Source organism: Anolis sagrei, chromosome 4 (genome assembly GCF_037176765.1).
Source record: "Anolis sagrei isolate rAnoSag1 chromosome 4, rAnoSag1.mat, whole genome shotgun sequence".
NCBI classification, from domain to species: domain Eukaryota; kingdom Metazoa; phylum Chordata; class Lepidosauria; order Squamata; family Dactyloidae; genus Anolis; species Anolis sagrei.
Window position 1 is genome coordinate 181,541,950 of NC_090024.1, and position 22,781 is coordinate 181,564,730.

At 41.0% G+C, this 22,781-nt stretch overlaps 1 protein-coding gene across 3 annotated transcripts in view; it reads right to left on the reverse strand.

Moving 5' to 3' along the window:
• Positions 1 to 8,246: 8,246 nt before the first annotated feature.
• The window catches only part of IPO13 (importin 13), a 58,471-nt gene continuing 43,936 nt past the window's right edge, over positions 8,247 to 22,781 (reverse strand). Inside the window, exons 13-20 of one of the 3 annotated variants that reach the window (XM_060773347.2) lie at positions 21,941 to 22,078; positions 21,308 to 21,404; positions 19,793 to 19,845; positions 11,688 to 11,754; positions 11,348 to 11,406; positions 10,968 to 11,057; positions 10,040 to 10,221; positions 8,247 to 8,866 (exon numbers count right to left, since the gene is read on the reverse strand). In XM_060773347.2, coding sequence (XP_060629330.1) covers positions 8,770 to 8,866; positions 10,040 to 10,221; positions 10,968 to 11,057; positions 11,348 to 11,406; positions 11,688 to 11,754; positions 19,793 to 19,845; positions 21,308 to 21,404; positions 21,941 to 22,078 — 783 coding nt within the window. In that variant the 3' untranslated portion in view covers positions 8,247 to 8,769. Of the gene's footprint in view, positions 8,870 to 10,039; positions 10,222 to 10,967; positions 11,058 to 11,347; positions 11,407 to 11,687; positions 11,755 to 19,792; positions 19,846 to 21,307; positions 21,405 to 21,940; positions 22,079 to 22,781 lie in introns of those variants that run through there. The other 2 variants (XM_060773346.2, XM_060773348.2) reach the window with 2 other exon arrangements.

Genomic DNA, 22,781 nt, shown 5'->3' on the forward strand with positions numbered 1-22,781 from the left:
GTGGCCAGCCCGCTCTCCAGATTTGGCCCCTTGTGATTTTTTTCTATGGGGTTTTTTGAAATCCTGTGTTTATGTGAACCGTCCAAGGACCCTACAAGATTTGAAAACCAACATCCAGGAAGAAACTGCCAACATAACGCCTGCTATGCTGGCAAGAGTCATGACAATTGCCAAAAATCGGTTTAGTCAATGTATGGAGAATGGGGGATGTCACCTACTTAATTTGATCTGCAAAACTACGTAAAACAAAACTTTAGGTAAGAGGTAAAGGTTGTCCCCTGACATTAAGTCCAGTCATGTCTGACTCTGGGGTGTGGTACTCATCTCCATTTCTAGACCGAAGAGCCGGCACTGTCCATAGACACCTCCAAGGTCATGTGGCCAGCATGATTGCATGGAGCGCCATTACCTTCCCTCCGGAGCGGTACCTATTGATTTACTCACATTTGCATGTTTTCGAACTGCTAGGTTGACAGAAGCTAGGGTAGGCGGAAGCTCACGTCGCTCCCCGGAATCGAACCTGTGATCTTTCAGTTGACAAGCTCAGCAGCTCAGCGCTTTAACCCATTGCGCCACCAGGGGCTCCTTTAGGTATGCGCCTACATTATAAAAAAAAAATTCTGATTCACACAATGGGTTTTATTAAGTTTTGAAAAAAGGAAGTTATGCTGCCTCACCCTGTGTAAGAGCAAAGTCTGAAAATCCTATCAGAAATTATGAAATCTATCAAAACTCATGTCCATCCATACTTAAGTACATTGCCAATAAGTACATTGCCTCAAGATAGTTTGCACAGCAGCAATGAGCTGGACAGGCTCATCATCCATGAGTTACAGATGAGAACATAATCTCAAGATGTTTAGCTGATTGCTATTCAAGTGCCTTGCCAAGAAGATAGCTCTCGCTGAGCTTTGAACAGACATACTGGACCTTGAACCCCTGCCTCCTTCATGGAAGATAAAGCTTCAGTTGCATCCCAGGATATCTTCCCTTTAGCCCAACGAAGTGAATTTTTTCATCCAATTTATGAGCATTATCTTGTGCTTTTCAAAGAGATGTATAATATAACTCCCAAATCCTTTTGTTATTTTTGTATGTTTTACTGTCATAATTAACTTCAAAATATGAAATTTCTTTAATAAAATACCATCGCAGATGAAGAATTGATGCTTTTGCATCTGCCAGCCTTTAAGGGTGGGGGTTATGCAGTGGTTCTCAGCCTGTGGGTTCCCAGATGTTTTGGCCTTCAACTCCCAGAAATCCTAACAGCTGGTAAACTGGATGGGATTTCTGGGAGTTATAGGCCAAAACACCTGGGAACTCACAGGTTGACAACCACTGGGATAAGGGATCATGAATGTGCCTCTGGTTTTCTGGGAGTAGGTTAAGTTGTACCTTGCATCAGCACCATCAGGTTCTCCGTTTTTAATAAGAATCTCTTTGAGTGACATGTCTCCAGAATAGCAGTTGAGGGTGTTGGATCTTGGAAACTATAAGCATTAGGTGCATTGATTCTTACATTTTGGACAGCTAGTTATATTTTTTACTTCAAAGGTTTAAATATTATCTGGAGAGGCCTTTCTCTACTGTGGCACCTATCTTTGGAGGCTATAGTGTTGCTATTATTCTGATGTGGTTGTTCACTACAACCAGGGCCTGTTAAGTCCTTCATGTTTGTTTTTAGTGATATGTGCCTTCAAGTTATTCCTAACTTATGGCAACACTGACAGGGTTTTCGTAACAAGATTTGGTCAGAAGAGGTTTGCTATTGCCTTCTCCTAAGACTAGCCCAAGGTTAGCCAGCGGGTTTAATGACCAAGAAGATATTCAAACTAGTCTCCAGAGTCATGGTCCACTATGGCACCACATTGGCTGTCATAATATTTCATGTGCATGGTTTTAAATCACTTTAATAATTTAAACTGGTTAATATGTCTTTTAACTTGTTAACTTGTATACCATACTTTTAAGTTTCAAAATCCTTATTTATTATTTATGCTGTTTTAAATTAAGTTGGTTTTATGTTATACCACTATCTTTAGATAGTGGGTGGGATTTATGTGTTTATTTACTGGGTTGTTGTAGGTTTTTTGGGTGTATGGCCATGTTCTAGAAGCAGTCTCTCCTGACGTTTCACCTGCATCTATGGCAGGCATCCTCAGAGGTTGTGAGGTCTGACCTCACAACCTCTGAGGATGCCTGCCATAGATGCAGGCGAAACATCAGGAGAGAATGCTTCTAGAACATGGCCATACAGCCAGAAAAGCCTACACCAACCCAGTCATTCCAGCCATGAAAGTTTTGGACAATATTTATTTACTATATTTATATACTGCCTTTCTCACTCCTAGGGGGACTCAAGGCGATTTACAACATATTAATGGCAAAAAATCAATGCCAACATACAGTTAACATAAATAAATCAGAATAACTAATTACTGCATATAACTTTGACTTAAAATCATTATACAGTACAATCATTAGAAACATCTGAAAGGCTAAGGTTTAAGAAGCACTGGGTTAGAAAAAACAACTTGCATACAACTTGCATTCTGAGGATGCCTGCCATAGATGTGGGTGAAACATCAGGAGAGAATGCTTGTGGAACATGGCCATACAGCCTGGAAAACTCACAGCAACCCAAACACTTGTATACTTTTTTGGCCTTCCTGATTGGATAACAGCTCCCACCATGCTTTATTATAAATGAGGCTAGCTAGGCTGATGAAAACTATAGTTCAGCAATATGTGAAGAGCCAGTGATTATCTAGCCCTTCTTTAAACAGAATACATGAAAAACAAACATTGTGAGCTCAACTGCTTTCATTATCCAATGTCCACCCTACTTTACACCAAGGTGCACCTACTGCCTAGGCACACTCCCAATCTGTAATTGTGTGTATTTAGGTTAAAGGAAGTTGAAGGACAGGACAAATAGCTCTTATCAATGACATCCACTGTCAACCTTACACAGATCATGGCTGTTTATTAATTGCAGTAGGATACAGCTCTCTGTATTGGTAGAAAACAGAAGTAAAGGGAGTAAGGAAGTCTTTATATTAACCAAACTGGAGATAATTTTAGGTGTTCTGTTTTTTTAAACACGAACAGAAGACTCTGGATAGCTTTGCTGATGCCTTTCTGTTAAACCACAGCAGGTTTTTTTTTCTTTTAGTGTCAGGAGCGACTTGAGAAACTGCAAGTTGCTTCTGGTATGAGAAAATTGGCCATCTGCAAGGACGTTGCCCAGGGGACGCCCGGATGTTTTGATGTTTTACCATCCTTGTAGGAGGCTTCCCTCATGTCCCCGCTATGGAGCGGCAGGTGCCATGTGTAGAGAATATGACCAAGATGAAGCTTTAAGGGAGGGGGAGGTTTTAAACGTTTTTAAAGTAAAATTGGTATTTTTGAAGAAGCTGATAGTTCTTTGCCTTGAAAATACTGAAGCAACAATGTTGACTGCAAAATTACATAGACTGTATGTAATTCCAGTCTTAAAAATTGTAGTTGCCGCCAGTGTGTTTCCAGTCTGAATTCAAATTGCTTGTGATAGCATTTAAAGCTCTAAACTATATCTGCATTTTATTATTAGATTTCAGCAAATATATTTGTGCAAATGTAATTAGGTTTAGGGTTCATCCAACCACATTTTCCTCTGAAACATTAGCGCATTCTATTCTCTGTCACACATTTTTATGCTATTAACCCCCCCCCCCCCCCCCCCAATTCACAGTGTTACTGTGGATGCTGAATGTGCTCAATCCTCATTGGGCTGTTTTGAGAGGATTTTGCCCACTTTAAAAAATGATTTTTGTGAACCTTACGAATGCCACTGAATATACTAACACCTCTTCACTTTTTTTTCTCTGCCACCTCAATTTAGCTAGTGTTAGCACTCCTCACAAAGTTTAACACTAAAAAGAAATGTGTTTGTGTATGCAAATGCCTGCATAGAACTCTCCCTAGTTTAATGTATTATTGAAGGCTTTCATGGCTGGAATCACTGGGCTGTTGTAGGTTTTTCGGGCCGCATGGCCACGTTCTCCCTATTTTACTTCCTCTCACAAGTAATTCTGCTTTCCACTAATACATCATTATGATGAAGTCTTGATAGTTCCTTTTCATGTTTGTTATTGGTCATCAGGTCAGTTTCAACTTACTTCCAAGACTCCCGATCATGAACAGTCCCATTTAGGCCTTGCAGACTCAGTGTTATGTTTTCCTTTATTGTATCAAACTAGCTAAAATGGCTTTCTGTGCAAGAAATCAAGCATAACTATGAGAAGGCTTTGAGAAACTCCCAACCATATGCTGTTATCAACTATATCAGCATTGTCACAAAGTAGTACAGTCTCTAGACCATTTCTAGAGAGATGGGCCAAAACTAACTCAATGTTCAACAGTGACAAATGTGAGATACTCCACTTAGGCAGAAAAAAATGAAATGCAGAGATACAGAATGGGGATGCCTGCCTCAACAGCAGTACGTGTGAAAAAGATCTTAGGAGTCCTCATGGACAAGTTAAATTTAATGAGCCAACAATGTCATGCGGCAGCAAAAAAAGCCAATGGGATTTTGGCCTGCATCAATAGGAGTCTAGTGTCTAGATCCAGGGATGTCATTCTCTATATTCTGCCTTGGTCAGAAAACACCTGGAAAACTGTGTCCAATTCTGAGCACTGCAATTGAAGGGAAATGTTGAGAAGCTGGAATGTGTCCAGGAGAGGGCAACTAAAATTATCAAGGGTCTGGAGAATAAGCCCATGAAGAGTGGCTTGGAGAGCTGGGCATGTTTAGCCTGAAGAAGAGAAGGCTGAGATAAGATATGATGGCCATGTATAAATATGTGAGGGGAAGTCATAGGGAGGAGAGAGCAAGCTGGTTTTTTGTTTGTTTGTTTGCTGCCCTGGAAACTAGGATGCGGGACAATGGCTTCAAATTACAGGAAAGGAGATTCCACCTGAAAATGAGGAAGAACTTACAAACTGTGAGAGCTGTTCAGCAGTGGAACTCTCTGCCCCGGAGTGTGGTGGAGGCTTTTTCTTTGGAAGCTTTTAAACAAAGGCTGGAGGGCCACCTGTTGGGGGTGCTTTGAATGCGGTTTTCCTGCTTCTTGGCGGGAGGTTGGACTGGATGGCCCACGAGGTCTCTTCCAAGTCTATGATTCTATGACACCAAGTGCTGTGAGTGTGCATGACTGTTTTGCCACCATAATTCTACTGTATGCTTTGCACAAAATATCCCAAAATATCTATGCTTTCAGTGTGGCCATGACTCTGAATATAGGAGGAGTGCAAACACATCTGGTACATAGCAACAAGGAAGGAAAGGTATTTTTCTTTGGGGTAAATGATGAGTTTTTACAAAGGTTGGATGGGAATTTCTAGAGACACTGCAGCACTATAAAATAATCCAGTACAAATGCTGGAAGGATGGACTATAGAAGTATCTCCTGGCAGATAGTCAAAGAGCATGTGCTGCTGCTTCCTTTTCTTTGCAGTTGTAAATAGAGTGATGTGGGATACATACCTGTTATGAGAAGCAATTCTCTTTATCAAGACCCATGCCAGGTTGTATCTGGTATCAGTAAAAAACTACTAACCTTATGCCACTTCTCATCTGCTGCTGCTTCACTGTGGCATCCTGTGGTGAAGGCCAATCTAGAAATTACCAGTTGAGGTGAAGTTGGAGTATATATTACAGTTACTCATTTCATGAGTAGTTGGATTCAGTACAACATACCATTTTGGCCCTTCACATATAGTCAATAAAGAGCAAGAGGTCACCAGACAGCAAACTTTGATGGCCGATTCTGGAATTCTCATGTAAATGACAACATATTCATGTGCAACTATGTGGACACCATTTCCTGTGCTTCTTAATACCTTAAGATTTCCTTTTAATGCCTTAACATTAGTTCAAGTTATCTTTTTTATATTTTAGCAAAAAAAATGAGGTGTGGCAAACGATATAACCAAATGATGCTAATGACAAACCACAAGAACGCATTGAAGATAAGCTTCCAGATAGATGAAATGGTTATGTTGAATTTTGCTACATACTGTAGCTTCATTTCTTCATCCCTTCCAAAACTTTGCATTACTTATACTTTGCCACTGCTGTATTTAGTGCAAGCTCAGTACTTAAGGCTCTTATCAGTACATGCACAGGCATAGGTATCAGTGTTCAAACAGCAGCATTAACACATATTAAATGTAGATGCAGTCTCAACCTATACGAGTATCTTATTGCATGAAGCACATGTGGCTTATTTAAATCTTATCCCATCTCTTGAAAAGAAGACAAGAACTTCTAGGAGTGAATACGAAAGCAGTAGTACATAGAGTGTCAAAGTGTTTTCCACAAGGAAATGTCCTGGAAAATCCAGGACACAAATCTTAAAACCAGTTGAAAAAATAGAAGTGATTGCTTATGTTTTTGGTTTATTTTGCTGTAATAATGTTATCTGGACTTGGCCTCATGTAAGCCGCCCCAAGGCCCCGTTGGGGAGATGGTGGCAGGGTATAAATAAAGATTATTATTACTACTACTACTACTACTACTACTACTACTACTATGCTCCACCACACCTAGAAGGCAATATTACGTAATTCATACTCATTCGACAGTGTAGACATGGTGTGTATATGTGAGAGAGTGAGGGCATTGTCCTTCAATGAGAACTCTGCCCCACAAATAAAAACTGGCCTGTCTTGTCTGCTTCTGGAGCAGGTCTCCAACAGAGCAAGATTCTTTGTGTTGAACCCCTTGACGATCTTGCTTGATCGGAACTCTGACTCTTTAATTCTTGAATGTTGTTCTAAGAAACTGATAAGTGAACTCCTAGCATCTGACTAGTGGACTATAACTTTAGCAGTTGTTTATTTTTGCTTCTGAACTGACTTGTCTGCATTAATTGGACTCTTGACCTTGACTTGTATTCCTTCTCAGTTCAGCTGTGTGCTGCAACTTCGTTTTGTTGGCCATATCTTTGAAAGACTCAAGGCTTTAGTTTTACTTATAGGAAAATATGGTCTTGGCTCCCCTTGAGACCATGTGAGCCCCAACACACAACATAGCCACACCCCTGGCTTTTTCTGTGTTGTCTTTGAACCCCAGTAGAAAAGAATATTATGAGCATAATAAACAATAAGAGGGTTCTACTGTTTCCTATTACATTCAAATATTTGCCTTCCCCACATCACTGTGAAAGTTTCATTATGGTTCAAGGTATTCAATCTTCCCAACTTTGCTATCATTCACCTAATCATGGGCATACTGAGACCTTTGTAATAGCTTCAGCACTATAACATATGGATGTCCTGTTAGCTACTGGAGGAGCTCTTCCATCCTCCAGTTTATTGTTTGTTAGAAGAGCTTCAGGAAAAATGGAGAACTCTCTGCCCCAGAGTGTGGTGGAGGCTCCTTCTTTGGAAGCTTTTAAAACAGAGGCTGGATGGCCATCTGTCGGGAGTGCTTTGAATGCAATTTTTCTGCTTCTTGGCAGGGGGTTGGACTGGATAGCCCATGAGGTCTCTTCCAACTCTATGATTCTATGAGAGTACTCTGCATGTTTAGCATACTAATTATCTAGATATAGCTGTCTCACCTTTTTATGATCCTTCTCAAAACAGCATGTGCTTCTCTTGGAAATAAACTCCAGATCAAGTTTATTTCTGCCTCAGTGATCTTGCCAGGTTATCATCTAAAGGTTGTTTTTCAAATAGTATAGTGCTGAATTTGGTTTGTTTTCATTAAGCAGAAATACATAAAGAGTTCACCTCATACTAAGGTTTTATGCAAGAGTAAGGCAAATGGAAAAGTAAAGTAGTAAGCTTCAGCTCCTACTTTTATGGAAGCTAAATAACTACATCCAGGAACTGAAGGGAGAGAGACTGCACCTGCAGTGGGTATGAATTGCAGAATGGCTCCACTCCATCAGCCTCCAATCCTGTGACATCAGCTGTCTCCATATGAAAATAATTCCTTCCTCTTCCTAGTCCCTCCTGACCCCACCTCAACCACAACAGCCACCACATCCCCAAATCTATTATGGCATCTTAAGCCTCAGGAAGAAAAGGCACCAGGACTTTTTGATCTTTCGCAGTGAGTCTAGCAGCTATTGTTCACTTCTTCGCAGCTTTGAAGGGACAAGTTACATATGATATTTCCAGGATGTTCCTCTAGAAACATTTGTTTCTCAGAAAATGCTCCTTCTCATACCTTACTGCAGAAACTGGATGTCTTTTGGATGTGATAGATAGTTGTTTATTACCCACTTTGGTTAGGGCAAATGAAAGTATAATTGCCAGACCCAACACTTTAGCTCTCCTCCATTCCCAGATTAATCCACCCCACCCTCCACAATTCACTGAAGATCACAACTTAGAAACAGTCTTAATATAATTCAAGGCTGCAGGGCCTTCCACTTCCATCAGACACAAGCTGCCACATGCAGGGCAAGGGCAGACTCTTTAGGAACAGATAATACCACACATTTGTCTACAGGAGGGTGCCAGGGAGGCAAGGGCTAGTCATTGCACCAGCCCAGTGTAGGGAGGGGCTGTCCTCGGCTCCAGCTTCTGCTCCAAGTCCTTGCAGCCTGCTGCCTCTGAACATGCAGGAGGGATGGACAAGCAGCCCATCTGGATAGGAGCAACCTCAGCAGGTTAGTTGAAGAGTTATTGTCCTGGTTCAGTAGCAGCATAGGGCAGTGACAGGTAGTCATCAGACCTGTTCATGCTACAGTTTTTTGCTTCATAGCCCCATCAATAGTCTGCTGTGTATTCAGTACCATGTAGTCCCCGACAAAGAAGTGTGAATTCCTTAACCATCTCCTTCACACGTCGCTTGTTCACACGTTCTCTGCTAACACAAAGGAAAGACAGTGAAAAACCGACAGCAAAGACATAGTAGAAAACAAAAAGGAATAACTAGCAGTAGGCTACAATTATGCAGACATCCACTTTCCAATGCTTCTACTTGTTGCCATTACCACCACTACCACCTATTCTGAGATGTTTTTATCTGTAGGCATCCATAGCAGTTGAAAATGACAGCAGCATTATTTACAATAAAGCAACACCTACTGTCAAGAAGAAAATAAAGAGATAACTCATTTGGCCCAAATGCATCCAGATAAAGGCATTGGGTAATTTCATCGCCATGAAGATCCAAGCACAAAGAGATATACATTGCACGCATGCCACAGGTGACTGGTATAATTTTTAAAAAATAAATAAATAAATACTATAACCATAACTGAGAGAACATTTATTGTCCATGTCCGTCAGTCTTCCAAGTGATAACTGATCAAGAATTAATCTGAACCTATAAATTACTACAATCATCTAGTAGGCCTCATCTTGCAGCCTTTTTTGGTAGTTTAAATAAGTAAATGCCTGCATTACAAGTGGAGCTATTACTTAGATCACTTGAATCAAGTTAAAAGAAGTTTCCAACTGTAGGGAGAAGATAAACTAGCGTGTAGTAAAGCAGGGCAATTTAGGTAAAAAAATATCCAAGAAAGATGATTGACTGAGCAAATTCTATAGGCAATCAAGAAAAGAAGTATACTGCAGTAGGTAACACAAGTCTTTTTTAGGTGCATACAGGCAAAATGTAAGAACATCAACATAAATAACCCCAAATGCCTGTCTATAAATTACATTTACTTTTATTCTCTTACATTTTTAACATTTTCTCTAGTAGTAGTTTTTTTGTTTGGTTTTCTTTTGATCCCCCAAAATGTCACTACCATTTTCTTATTCAATATTAGGGTGACATACATTAATAATCTCTAAACTCCTTAGTTGTATAGAACTAACATAGTCTTTCAAGAATCTTGGGCTTTAAGCAATCTCTTTTAAGCATAGGAAACTGGAGCAGGACTACCGAGAACCCCTAAAATGTTTGAAGTTAACCTTAACAGTTCCCTCCTACCAACTTCAGAGCATAGAGAAACATTCATTAACTGGAGAACCGTATCACATATCTTCCCCAATTCTCTCTCAGAAAAGACACCAAGAGGGAACACACCTAAGAATTTGCTGGCTGAAGATCTCCTTCTGCTCAGGGCTGACACGAGCCGATGGAAAACCATCTTGTTGCATCACTTCCTTGATCCACACACTCAAGTAGCTGAAGCAATGTTTGTTGAGGGCAAAGAGAATCTCAGCAAAGTGATCCATCAAATTCCGTGAAGCTTGGCCTCCTACACCCTGAGGAATGATGCAAATCCAGTTAGTTCTTCCAGAAATTACAAACAAGGAGGGAACTTCACGCTATAAGGCTAGAATGGCTCTATCGGTAAGAACCATGGGTCTAATTAAGGGTTTCAGTGAATGCTTGAGCTTTAAGATCGACTGGGGAGGCCCTCTTTTCAGTCCTGCCTCCATTATAAGTGATGCTCCCTTGGTGGGAATGAGGGAGAGAGCCTTCTCAATAATGGCCCCCCGGCTCTGCAATGCCCTCTCCAAAGAAATCAGACAAACAGCTACCCTCATCACTTAAAGACCTGGCTACTTAAGCAGGCCTTTGAAAATGATTAGTAATATCCCCTTAATGTGGAAGAGGTCTTTGTTTTATGGATATATTTGGGTACTTTGGCTTTTATCTAGTTTGTTTGATCTATTGGGACTACTGCGTTTTTAATGTTTTTAACTAAAGTGTTTATTGTTTACTGTTTAATCTGTGCATTTTGTTTTATTTTGTTTTCTTCCTTTATTAACTTGTCATTTATTTGTGCATATTGTTTATTGTTTTTACGTATGTTGTGAGCCGCCCCAAGTCCTTTCAGGAGATGGGGTGGGATACAAATAATAATAATAATAATAATAATAATAATAATAATAATAATTGTAGCAAACTGCAAAATATCAGGTGGCAAATCCTTGAATGAAACTCAGCGGGACAAGTAAATCCATTATTATTTCCAGCTATATAATGAAAGATCCTCACTCCCTACCTCAAGGACAGCTTGCAGCAACATTTTGCCATTCTCATGTACGACTTGTCCCACAGGTGGAATCTCCCCACAGCGTGGCAACAACTCAGTCTGCAACAAACAAGTGGTTAGAAAGAGGTACTGGAAACGTTCTGTTTCTTTCGAAAAGAGAAATACTATTTTAGATGGGAGGCTGATCCTTGCTGTACATACAACACAACAGAATAGCAGAACATAAAAATGGGAGAAGACAGTCCCTTGGTTTCCAATCCTCACACCATAGCCTCACAAGTGGAAGTCTCCCCCAGTTTTAAATGGTCCTGTCCTAGAACAATTGCTTCCAAGTCACTTTTTCTAAACACAGCTCTGCCTGCGCCATCAGCTAACAAACAGATACTCACAAAAAAGCCACAGGCAGCTTTGACTGTTGGGGCCTCAGGGAACTTCAGAGAGATCACACCTAGACAGAAAAGAACAATTCAAGACTCAACTAGTACAACTCCATACTTTCTTCATGGATTGGGAGGAAAAATCTCCTCTGCAACACATAGGTTTTATCTAGAGCTTTAGCCTGTCTGAGTTTGGAGATATTTACATAGCAAAAAAATGTGGTCTTGACTCCACTTCTTGCATTGGGCTGAATCTCTAAGAAGCACAAACCCTTTTGAGTAAATAATCTTCTATCCCTACACAGGCGTGGAGCTGTTGGGGAGCTCTCTTTTATAGTGTTTGCCGACTTACCACAGTGGAAAACTGCTTTGACATCCAGGCTGCTACACAGGAACAAGTCTGGTTTCCGTTTGAGTGCCTGCAAGGTACACATATATACACAGAGAATAAACACAGCTCTGGCAAACCAAGGGCAAGCTAGTGCCACAGGGTACCCCCTGGCCATGGCCTATGTACGCACTTACCTGGCCAACAGCCATGGTGTACAATAAGATAAAGAAAGGCAGAGTATATAAGCTGGCACTTCTGAAATGAAGGGTCTATAGAGTTCCATGTAATTAGGGCCCTCTGAAGAGACAACATAATTGAAGCCTTACCTAGAAAGCCTCTTAGGATTTCTATTTTACTACAAATGAAGATAAGCAGAGATGTGGGGGAACTCCAAACTACAGAGGAAGTAGAACAGCCTAGCAAAATAATCTTCGTTAAGACATATCACTGGTAGTTTATTGGCTTTTAGAAATATTTCTTCCTAACAGCATATTTCAGCACCATAGACAGCAAGTACGGGAAAGAACTTTACACCTTTAGCCTGTTCAGTACTGTGGATAGCAGTCCCTACTGTCGTCTCATCCCTGAAGGAGAGAGGTATCTGCTTCATCAAGGAATTCTTAAACATATGACTTAACAAGGACTCTTCTCACCAATTTGTACACCCCCTCTCCCCCCACCCCCAAAGTAATGAAGTGTATTAACTCCGGAGACGGCACCACATTATACTTGCAGCTAGCTCTGTTGTTTCAATTACTGGCTTCAATAGCTTTGCCTCACCTATTCTCTCCTCATTATTTATTCTCTTCACAACCAGAAAAATCAAATAACTATGCCCCCTCTCACTATGTAATGCTAAAGGACAGACAACAAACCTAGTTTTAACTTTTCTAATGATTTCCTTTGCTCAAAATCCACCTGTACTAACTTGCAGAATTTATATATTTTTTATATTAGTGATGCTTCCAAACTTTACTGTATTAAAAAATCATTTCTGCCTAATATTTCCTATTATAGCTTTTGTTAATAGGTGAGGCATAATGCAGGGGCAGGAGGGAGTTCCATGGGATGGGGAAAACATCATCCCTGTGCTCCAAAGTTATGGGAGATGCAGGAAGAAGAGGCGGCCCAGGGAGTGCATGAGATACCTCGTGGCTCCTCACCCACCTCCCCTTCCAAATAATCTGGGTAACCAAGAAGGCAGGCCCTTCGGGTTGAAAGTCCCGCTGCTTAATGCCAGGTCAGTAAATGGAAAGACATCCATTTACTGATTTAATTTAATTCTAAAAGAACATGCTGCTCTGGCTTGCATTACTGAGACCTGGTTGGACGAAGGAGGGGGAGTAAATCTCTCTCAACTCTGTCCACCAGGTTTCAGTGTGCAGCAGTAGGCTAGAACTGGGGGTGGGGAGGAGGAGTTGTAGTGGTCTATAAAGATTCTATCCACCTGACTAGGTGTCCTGTTCCACAGTTGACCACATTTGAATGTGTCTATCTAAGGGTGAATGGCCAAGACAGAACAGGGCTTCTGTTGGTGTACTGTCCACCCCGCTGCTCAACAGTCTCCCTGCCTGAGCTAGCTGGGGTGGTCTCAGGCCTGGTGTTGTAGTCCCAATGTCTAGTTGTGCTAGGAGGCTTCAGCATCCATGCCGAGACCACCCTGTCAGGAGTGGCACAGGACTTCATGGCCACCCTAACAACCATGGGTCTGTCCCAAATGGTATCTGGCCCCACCCATAGTGGACACACATGAGATCTGGTCTTCTGTTTGGAGCAGGATCATGGTGATTCTATTGTGGAGGAACTGTCCACCGTTCTTTGTCATGGACCAATCCCTACCTAGTCAGGTTTAGGCTCACTGGGGCTCTGCATGGGTGGAGGACCTATTACCAAGGTCTGCCCCAGGAGGCTTATGGATCCAGATGGATTCCTGACGGCTCTTGGGGATTTTCCTCCCTCTTTGGTAGGTGATTCTGTCAAAGTCCTGGCAGACTTCTGGAATACGGAGATGGCCAGGGCAGTTGACACAATTTATGTGGATGACACCCAACTCTATTACTCCTTTCCACCTAATGCCAAGGATGCCATTCTGGTCCTGAACATCATCAGTAATGGACTGGATGAGGGCCAACAAGCTGAAACTAAATCCAAACAAGACAGAGGTACAGTACTCCTGGTCAGCTGTAAGGCAGATCAGGGTGTGGGATTACAGCCTGTGCTGGATGAGGTCGCACTCCCCCTGAAGACGCTGGTCTGCAGTCTGGGGGTGATCCTGGACTCATCACTGACCCTGGAACCCCAGGTGTCAGCGGTGGCCAGGAGTTCCTTTGAACAGTTAAATCTTGTGTGCCAGCTGCGCCCATACCTTGAGATGCCTGACTTAGCCATGGTAGTTCACACCTTAATCACATCCCATTTGGACTACTGCAACGCTTTCTACGTGGGGCTGCCTTTGAAGATAGTTCATAAGCTTCAAATGGTCCAGAGATTGGCAGCCACGTCTCTAACTGGAGGGCCGTTCAAGGAGAGAACCACTCCCATGCTGTGGCAGCTTCACTGGCTGCCAGTCTGCTTCTGAGCTAAATACAAAGTACTGGTTCTTACCTTTTAAGCCCTCAATAGCCCATGTCCAGACTATTTGACAAACCACATCTCTCTCTATAGACCAAATTGGACACTGCGGTCATCGGAGGAGGTCCTCCTCTCAGTTCGACCCCGTCCCAAGCACGGCTGGTGGGAACAAGAGAAAGGGCCTTCTCTGTGGCTGCCCCCCACCTCTGGAACTCCCTTCCTAAGGAGTTAAAGATGGCCCCCTCCCTCCCCGCTTTCAAGAAACAGCTGAAGACATACCTTTGCTCACTGACTTACAAGGAGGAGGAATAGTAGTTGGTAATACTACCATTATACCTCTGATTAATAGTTGCCATCTGTATCTGTGCCCTGCTCTCCCCACCAGCTAATCAGATATCTTGAGCAATGATTAATCAATTTGCCCCAAGGAACTGGGAAATTATTATTTTCATTCCATGTTTTGTCTTATTTCTGTCATAACAGGTTGTGTTTTTTTATTTAATTTTAGTTGTTAAGTCATAATTCATATTTATATGTTAGGTTGTTTAATTTTTTTTAGTATGGATGTATTGTTGTTGTATTTGGGCATTGAATGTTTGCCTTTTATGTTTTAAATCCATCCTGAGTCCCTCTGGGGGGATAGAGTGGAATATAAATAAAGTTTTTGTTGTTGTTGTTGTTTTTGCCATACATTGAGTATGTCTTTTTAAATAAATGCATTTTATACATAATCAAACACACATATATATTGACACAAAAAGATGTGCTTATTAGAGGAGTGAAATGTATTACAGAAACTCTAATTGCTATGCATAGCATATAACAGATTTTTGCGCTATGCAACCGAGAAAGAGAGAGTAAGGACAAGTACAGTAGAGAAGTACAAGTTGGCTGACACACTTCCTCCCCAATCTACCTGAATATTCAGAAATTAAAGAGCTAAGCCTCTCTCCTTTGCTTGTTGAAACAATGAGTTTGCGCAGGCTGGTGGTAGAGGTGAAATTAATTAAAGGAATGTCAAGGCAAGAAGAGCATCAGAAATGTTTAGGCTTAAGGCAATTTTTTTTTAAAAAAATGAACTGATATGGGGACTATATCAGTTCAGGATAATGTATATATCTGTAATTCCACTTACTTGACTGGGAAAACATCTTTGTGGCATTCCCAATGATCTCCTCATTTGAGCAACCTGATATTTCTGTGAGGACTGTTACTTGAACATTTCAGTGGCCAAAAGCACATGTCATATTCTGATGCTGCAAGGAATCTTCCTTCTGAACTCAGATTTCACTCTACGAGTCTAAGGGGAGATTGCTTCCCTATGATAACAGACCTATCTCGTTAACATTACCTGGGTCATCTTACTAAGTTGTTTGCATAAGAGAGGGGAAATTAGTTATGCTGCCATGTTATTTAAGATCTATCTGCAGTCATAAGGGAAGACAATTATTTGGATGGAGTTGCTGATGACATTAACTCTATTTCTTCTTGCTGTTGAAGTCAGCTGAATCAAAACCTGGATGGATGAGAGTCAATTAACAGAAACCATTTAACCAAATACCAAATTTACAAAATCTGTGTGGTTTTTTCTTTCTTTCTTTTTTTTTCTTTTTTTTCTTTTTCTTTTTAATCTCTGTGTTTGTTTTGCTCAGTTAGAATTGTAATACAATGGTTGCTGATGACACGATAAATAAATAAACAGAAACCAAATCCTGCTAAAATGGCAGCTTTGTGAATTAGCAGTTTCTGAGGCCAGGAACAGGGAAAGTATCAATCCTTGGATGGCGAATGTCAGAATTACATGGCACAGGGAATGAGGAAAAGGAGCCAGGATCTACAGGATATGTTGCACTGTGGACAGTGCCTGTACCTCTTCCACTTGCTGTGTGTTTTTGCCCAGTACCTCCCTTCCTTTGCCCAAGCAAAACAGACATGCATGACAAACAAGAAGAGGAAAAGGAGCTGAGTAAATAAAGTGGTGCCCTAGGCCTCATCCGCCTCCTCTTCCCTCCGGGACTACAGTGGGTAACCCCTCCTCCCAGGAACTCAGCTGCAGTACCCATTTCTCATCCAGATATATATGTGCTTTTTCCACTTTCAAAGGAGCCATTAACTCAATTCACTTGTGGAATGTCCGCCTCTTAAAAGCCCAACTGGCACCAGTGTTGGCTTTAATTGGTCCCAAGTCAAGACATGTTTTTATTATTTATTAAGGTCCCTGGGGACTAATTTATTTTTAAGCATGAACATGGTTTTAACTCTTGTACAGTAATTAAAAAAATCTTTTAACTTGTTTCAATGTTTAACATATTTTTTATCTTATTTAAATTATTTCTTGATTTTAATTTGGAATTGTTGAAATTTTTTATATTGTTTTATCTATTTGCTGCCTTAAGACTTCACGAGGGCAGGAAATAAAACCTATAAAAACAAACAGTTAAACAGATATTAACCTGAAAATTTTCCCAAGTTAAGGCTGACTTCAAGGGAGGTTAGACTTAGTAAAATTTTCCTCATCATGAACTTCCTCTTCCACATTCTTCTTCTTTATTTGTTTAGATCAGAGGAATCTCTGTTCAAAATGCCACAGACAAGAGAAAGCAGACTGATGATCAACAGCAGAAAGGTTCTTTCAGTAGTGTCACTCACCCATTATAATTCTCTTTCTAAGAAATCTGCTGTATCCTTGCTACATTGAGGTGCATGACCTAAATATGTTCAGCAAAGCAGGATAAATATTTTTAGCTTCCGATTTCTTTGGTGACTTTCTGAAAACATATTCATGACCTTGGTGTTGTTTTTTGAATTAAATAAATTGTATCTTGTTATTATAAACTGCCTGGCGGCTCTGCCAATGGTATATAAATTTAGAAACTATTCAATGTTTTGATTTGATTTTAAACCAAATTAATGAACAAAAGGATTGTTAGATGGGGAATCATGGGCACACATTAGTTGCTACTTGCCATACAAATTGATGCCCACATTCAACTGCAAATTTGTTTTTAAAGGTGGCCAAGGCTTGCAACCAAAACAAGAGATATAAATAATTCAGCTTCTTCAGGGGCACAAAAACATACTGTTTGACACATATTTTCTTGACGATTTCCTGAAGGTCCCTCAGATTCCTTCTTGAGAGCAATGTGGCCTTTTGCAAAATCTCCTTCTTTATTAGAACTATTTTGGAAAGAACCTACCTACATAAGTAAGGTCCTGCCCTGCCCTGTTGGTTGCTTCATACTCCAGGAAGCCATAAATAAAACTCAACGTGAGTTTCACATGCAATCTAAAACTGCAATCTTGGCCAGCCAGTAAGTGAGCAGCTAGTGTGCGCCTATTAAATCAGTTCTGTGAAGGAATCTGTCTACCTATCTTAAGGAAAAGACAGAAAAGATGATATCAACAAAGCAGTGGGTGAGTTGGGAGGCCACGTCCTTTGGGATACCAATGAGCACTTGTCACTTGAGGCAGACCTTTGTATTGTCTGTACTGTGCTAGTACTTCTTATACTGATTCAGACCATGGGAATGCATGCATTCAACTTTTACTTGGCCAGTAGTGAGGACCTAAAGGTTTTTCAGTAGACAGGGATGAAGGAAAGGTACCAACAGGGACTGAAATTTACAGTTTGAGAAAGTAATGTCAGAACGTGACAAAGCTGAAACTAATATTTTGTCTTAGAATATTTTTTCCAAAAATTCTTGTATTTTGTTGACAGATATTATTCATATGTGACAATGTCATCAATGTTCTTCTTATTTAACATCAATATGAACTCCAGTGGCCCAAGTTGTATAGTATAGTATCTTCAGGCTCCTAGTTTTCATGTCTCCTAAGCAAAGTTAGAAGAAATCAGCATGCAGCTCAGAGTAGCTAAATTGGACAAACTCAGTCAATGTCTAACCCAGGCATGAACAAACGTGGGCCCTCCAGGTGTTTTGGACTCCAACTATCACAATTCCTAATAGCCTCAGGCTCCTTCCTTTTTCCCCCAGCTGCTTAAGGGCCTGAAGTCAAAACACCTGGAAGGCCGAAAATTGCTCCTGCCTGGTTTAACCAAAACTTCTCATAAACTATTTATGACCAAAAGAACTTCTCATTCAGTCAAGAGGAAAGCATGAGAAGGGTGGTAGGAAAGATATATGCATCTATATAAAGCAAATAGAGAGATATTAACAGCATTGTACTGAATATACTGATACACAACTTTCAAAGCTCCATTTATGCATAGTTAGAATAACCACTACGGATGGAGGTGATCAGAGGACAGGGGCCCAAGTTGTTCCCCTCTAAATGTAAGGAGGCTGATCTGCTGTTATGTTGTCAACAAATGGGTAGCAGTGATGAAAAAGGCCTGTGCTTGCTTGTTCCAGTCCCTTTCCTCTTATTGCCTCCTCAGCTTTAAGTTTTTCCCCCACTTACAACTCTCAAGTTTTATTGATCTATCATCAAAATACACCTACACAGTTTCAGCCAATTTCATTTTTGACATTTAACAATACATTAGCAGCCAGTTTCTTAACCAGATGACAAAACAAAAACAAACATTGAAAAGGGCACTACTTAGCTGTAATTAGAGTACTGGCAGTAAATTTCAAAATTTGCTGAAGGTTCTACTGAAGAGAAATTTGAGATGGATTAATACTACTGCTTGCCAGATTTGCAAGCAGCATAAACCACCACAAGGGGGAGCTAAGGGCACAGACACTTTCCCATATTGTGGTTTAATAGAAAACCCGTTAAGCAATGATAAGGCAAAGCCAAAAAGACATACCAAAATCCTTCCCCTATCAATTCTACCCCCTTCTAGGACTGCTGCTTATTTCCAATCTAGGTATTTCCCATCCAAATACAGTACAGGTTCATCTTTCATTTAGGTTTTAGCCCCTATGCAGTTTGTATTCCATCATCATTGTCCTGCCCTATGCATGACGTCACTGCACCATTAGAGATGGGGTGTGTACATGATTCATAATCTGAAAGAAAGCAATCCTAAAAAGCCTCAGGAGGAATGGTAAACAATGGAGGACAGAAAGGTTTTTAGATTAAATAGGTCAAAAAACCAAGATTCGTCTCTTATCCCTGCCTTAAGGTTACTTCCATATTATCAGATGCTCCTTCCAGGAGCTTAGAGGCAAACCACCATGTAACTGAACACCACTCTCACCAAGGAAGCAAAGACTGGATGCATCTGCATTTGTGTAGAGCTCAGAATCACTGTAGAGAAACATACACATTTATACCTGGACTTGAATGCTACCCACTATGGCTCTTGAACCGCATTTGCCATTTTGCAGTGGACTCAAAAGAGAAACCCAGCCTACAAGCCTTGTTATATCACTAAGCACCGTCCCCCAGGGAGCAGAAGGGACAAACTAACACCTATGAAAAGGGAGAATGTTTTGTTTTCAACTTCCACGGAAACAGATGGAGAAACTCGATATTCAACTAAAAGGAAAAACGTTGTCAACAGAAAGCTAAAAATAGGTTTAAATTGAATTAAAAAAGAGAAAGAGAGAGAACAGAAAGTGAATGAATAAGAAACTAAAACACACCTGTGCCAGGAGTTGCATAAATGAATCAACAATATCAGGATGATCCCTGGGCCCTAAAAATATAATAAAGATGTAACTGAAGAGAAAAATCATACAAACAGCAACTCAACATCATATAGTTATGTGATACAGAAATAATTTACAAGTGAAAACAGGAGTAAGGGAAGGGAAGGAGGGTGCCGGGGGGTGGGTTGAGGAGAGCAGGCGCATGAGCAGCTTGAAGCAAGTTAAAGAAACAAAACATACAAAATCATGGAGCTTGGAAACCCAAGAACATAAAGAAAGTGCAAAGGAATAGGCCTGTTGCCCGGAGTCCCCTGCCAAGCACCAAGGATGGGAAGGGAGAGTTCATTGCACCCTAGCAGGGGTGGAGGAGAAGCAGGAGCTAACCAGACACCAGTCTCATTTGGAGAACTAGCACATTTGCACAGGGCACATGTTATCCTTAAATGCTTGGTCCTGAAAGATGGTTCCACTCAGATAACAAATCCAGTAGTGAAGTGGCATGGTCAAAATATGCTGAAATGTTACTATAGTTCCTCTTGGGCAGTAACAACATGGTATTTTTTTTATTTCATGCACAACCAGATGCCTCTCTGGTTGAGCAAAACACAATTGGTGGTACTTAGTAACCACACTTCCCCTTCCGCAGTGATTTTATCTGGCACTGTCAGGATCTTCTTCCTCTTTGTGAATGCTTCAGCTCAACATAGCCAGGTAGCAACAGGGGCATCACTTCAAGCCATTGAAAACTCCCCAGCAATTCAAAATACAACAAAGCACCCAGAAAAGGGAGCAAACACGCTACTACCCTTGCTATAGCATACTGATTTGGCTGGAACTACATATATCCGAAGCTTTCCCGCTTAACTGGGATCAACGTGTTAGAAGTATGGCACATATATATAAATAAAGGAAAGCTCAAATACTTGCTGGGAACTCAGAAGTTCCAAAAGGAATAATCTGAAGAGAAATCAGGGGTAGGTGGGTAGTGCAAATAATGTATACAGGGTACAAGAAAAAAAAACTGGTAGAGACAGGTGATTTCACATCAAGCACTTGGGCAGGGTGTGTGTGTGTATGTGTGCTCTTTTAAGCAGAACAGAAATGTAACACTCGAGTGCTTCTTTCTCTTTACTCAAAGCCAAGCATTAAGTGAAGTAGATAACTCACTTCACTTGCCTTTAGGTCTTGAAACTGAGGGTCTGACAGGAAAAGAGTGTAACTCCAAAGGGGATATAATTAGACAAGTGACAGCCTTAGTACCTACGCAAGCCCTGAGACTTAGGGAAGAGCATGTCAAGTAGACTACCTCGGCAGGAGAGTCTGTCTCACTAGTTAATACCATAATGTGAAAAAGGGTAATGGTTTTCACAATTCAACAGCCACTGCCACAATCAGAGGCGTGTCTGCCTACCTGCACACACTCTACAGGCCAATCCACAGAGCTGTCAATAGGTAGAGCCATTCCCAATATGGCAGCCCCACAAAACCGAGGGAGCCCAGCACACGTACCTTGCTGAAAGAGGGTTAGTGTAACTGATGTGACGACCAGAAAGAGCGCCTTGATGGGCGGGAAGTGGGCAGGCTCGTGGGCAAAGATGTGAACCAGCTGAGGATATATAAGAGAGAAGGAAAACTGAAGCCAGAGAAATCTGGTATGCCCAATTATACCCCACATTCTTAGTGCCCAAGCCCACATGAAGTCATTGGTGCCAAACCTAGCTAGCTGTCTTATCTATCTCAGCAAAGCTCTTACTAGTAACCTGCCAAAGGAGATAGGAGCCAATTAGCTTTGGAAATGTTTGGTGTGTACATACACACAGACGCCATCTTTATCCAACCTGGTGTTCTCCCTGGTACTCTTACGCTACTTTCATCTGGCCTGTTGTTGGATGACAATTAGCATCTTCCCAGGCCAGATAAGCCAATGGCCATGCTGAGGATGATTGGTTTTTAATAAATCATATTAAGAGGGCAACATGATAGAGAAGGTTGACATAACCATACAAGAAATGAAGGGGGATCATTTTCTGAGCATTCATACCTATTGGAAGGAGTGGCTAATCAAGGGCGGTGAACTGATTAACAGATATTAGCCTCCAATTTAATTTTAGCATCTATCAAAAATCTTGGATGTAAACTTACTTGCCGGGTGAGATCAATGGCAGATGCTTGAGGAATAGTGCTGTACATCTGGCTCAACATCTCACACAGTTGAGGCACCATAGGTGCAAAATCATCCAGGAGGGTCTTCACAGACTTCTCAAAAATGGAACACACAGACTGTGGAGACAATAAAACCTGCATCAAGGGAGAACTGGCTAATAATGTGTCCCTTTGCTAAAGACATATTCTACTTGGATCTAAGAGGGCCCTATTCCAGGATCAGCTTTCTCAGTATCCTTTGTTTTGATTAACAGAAATTTTATGGCCTATCCCGAACATCTCTGTATTTCAATTTGCTATTGTGAAATATCCGTTAACACTTATAGCCATAGGAAGTAATGCTGCTTCCCAAACGAAATGTCAACAACTTATACTTAGTTTGGTGTGAAGTAGTTCTACCTACAGGATCTCACATCTCTCATGCTCTTGTTCTCAGCCAAATATTTACCATTGTACCTACACAGAACCCAGAATCCCTTCTAATGTGCTAATTCCATTTTGTGGTAAAAATGAAGAAATCATTTTATTAGGAAAATTATTGTGGAGAGAATGAATAACCACTGCATAATTTTCCTTACATTCTTATGGCTTATTCGCACATGAAATCAGCAGGTAAGAGTCTCCCTCTGCTGAATCCAGAGCCTATCTGCTGCAATTGCTTCTGCCTTTCTAAACAAATAGGAAGTCTCCCACATACTCAACAGTTGTCACTTTTGTACCCTCATCTCAGTAGAATTCTCAGAACAGAAATTGGACTCTATCCAAAAAAAACCCTCTAGCCTTTAAAACAGTAATAAATTGATTAGCTTAGGTTTACAAT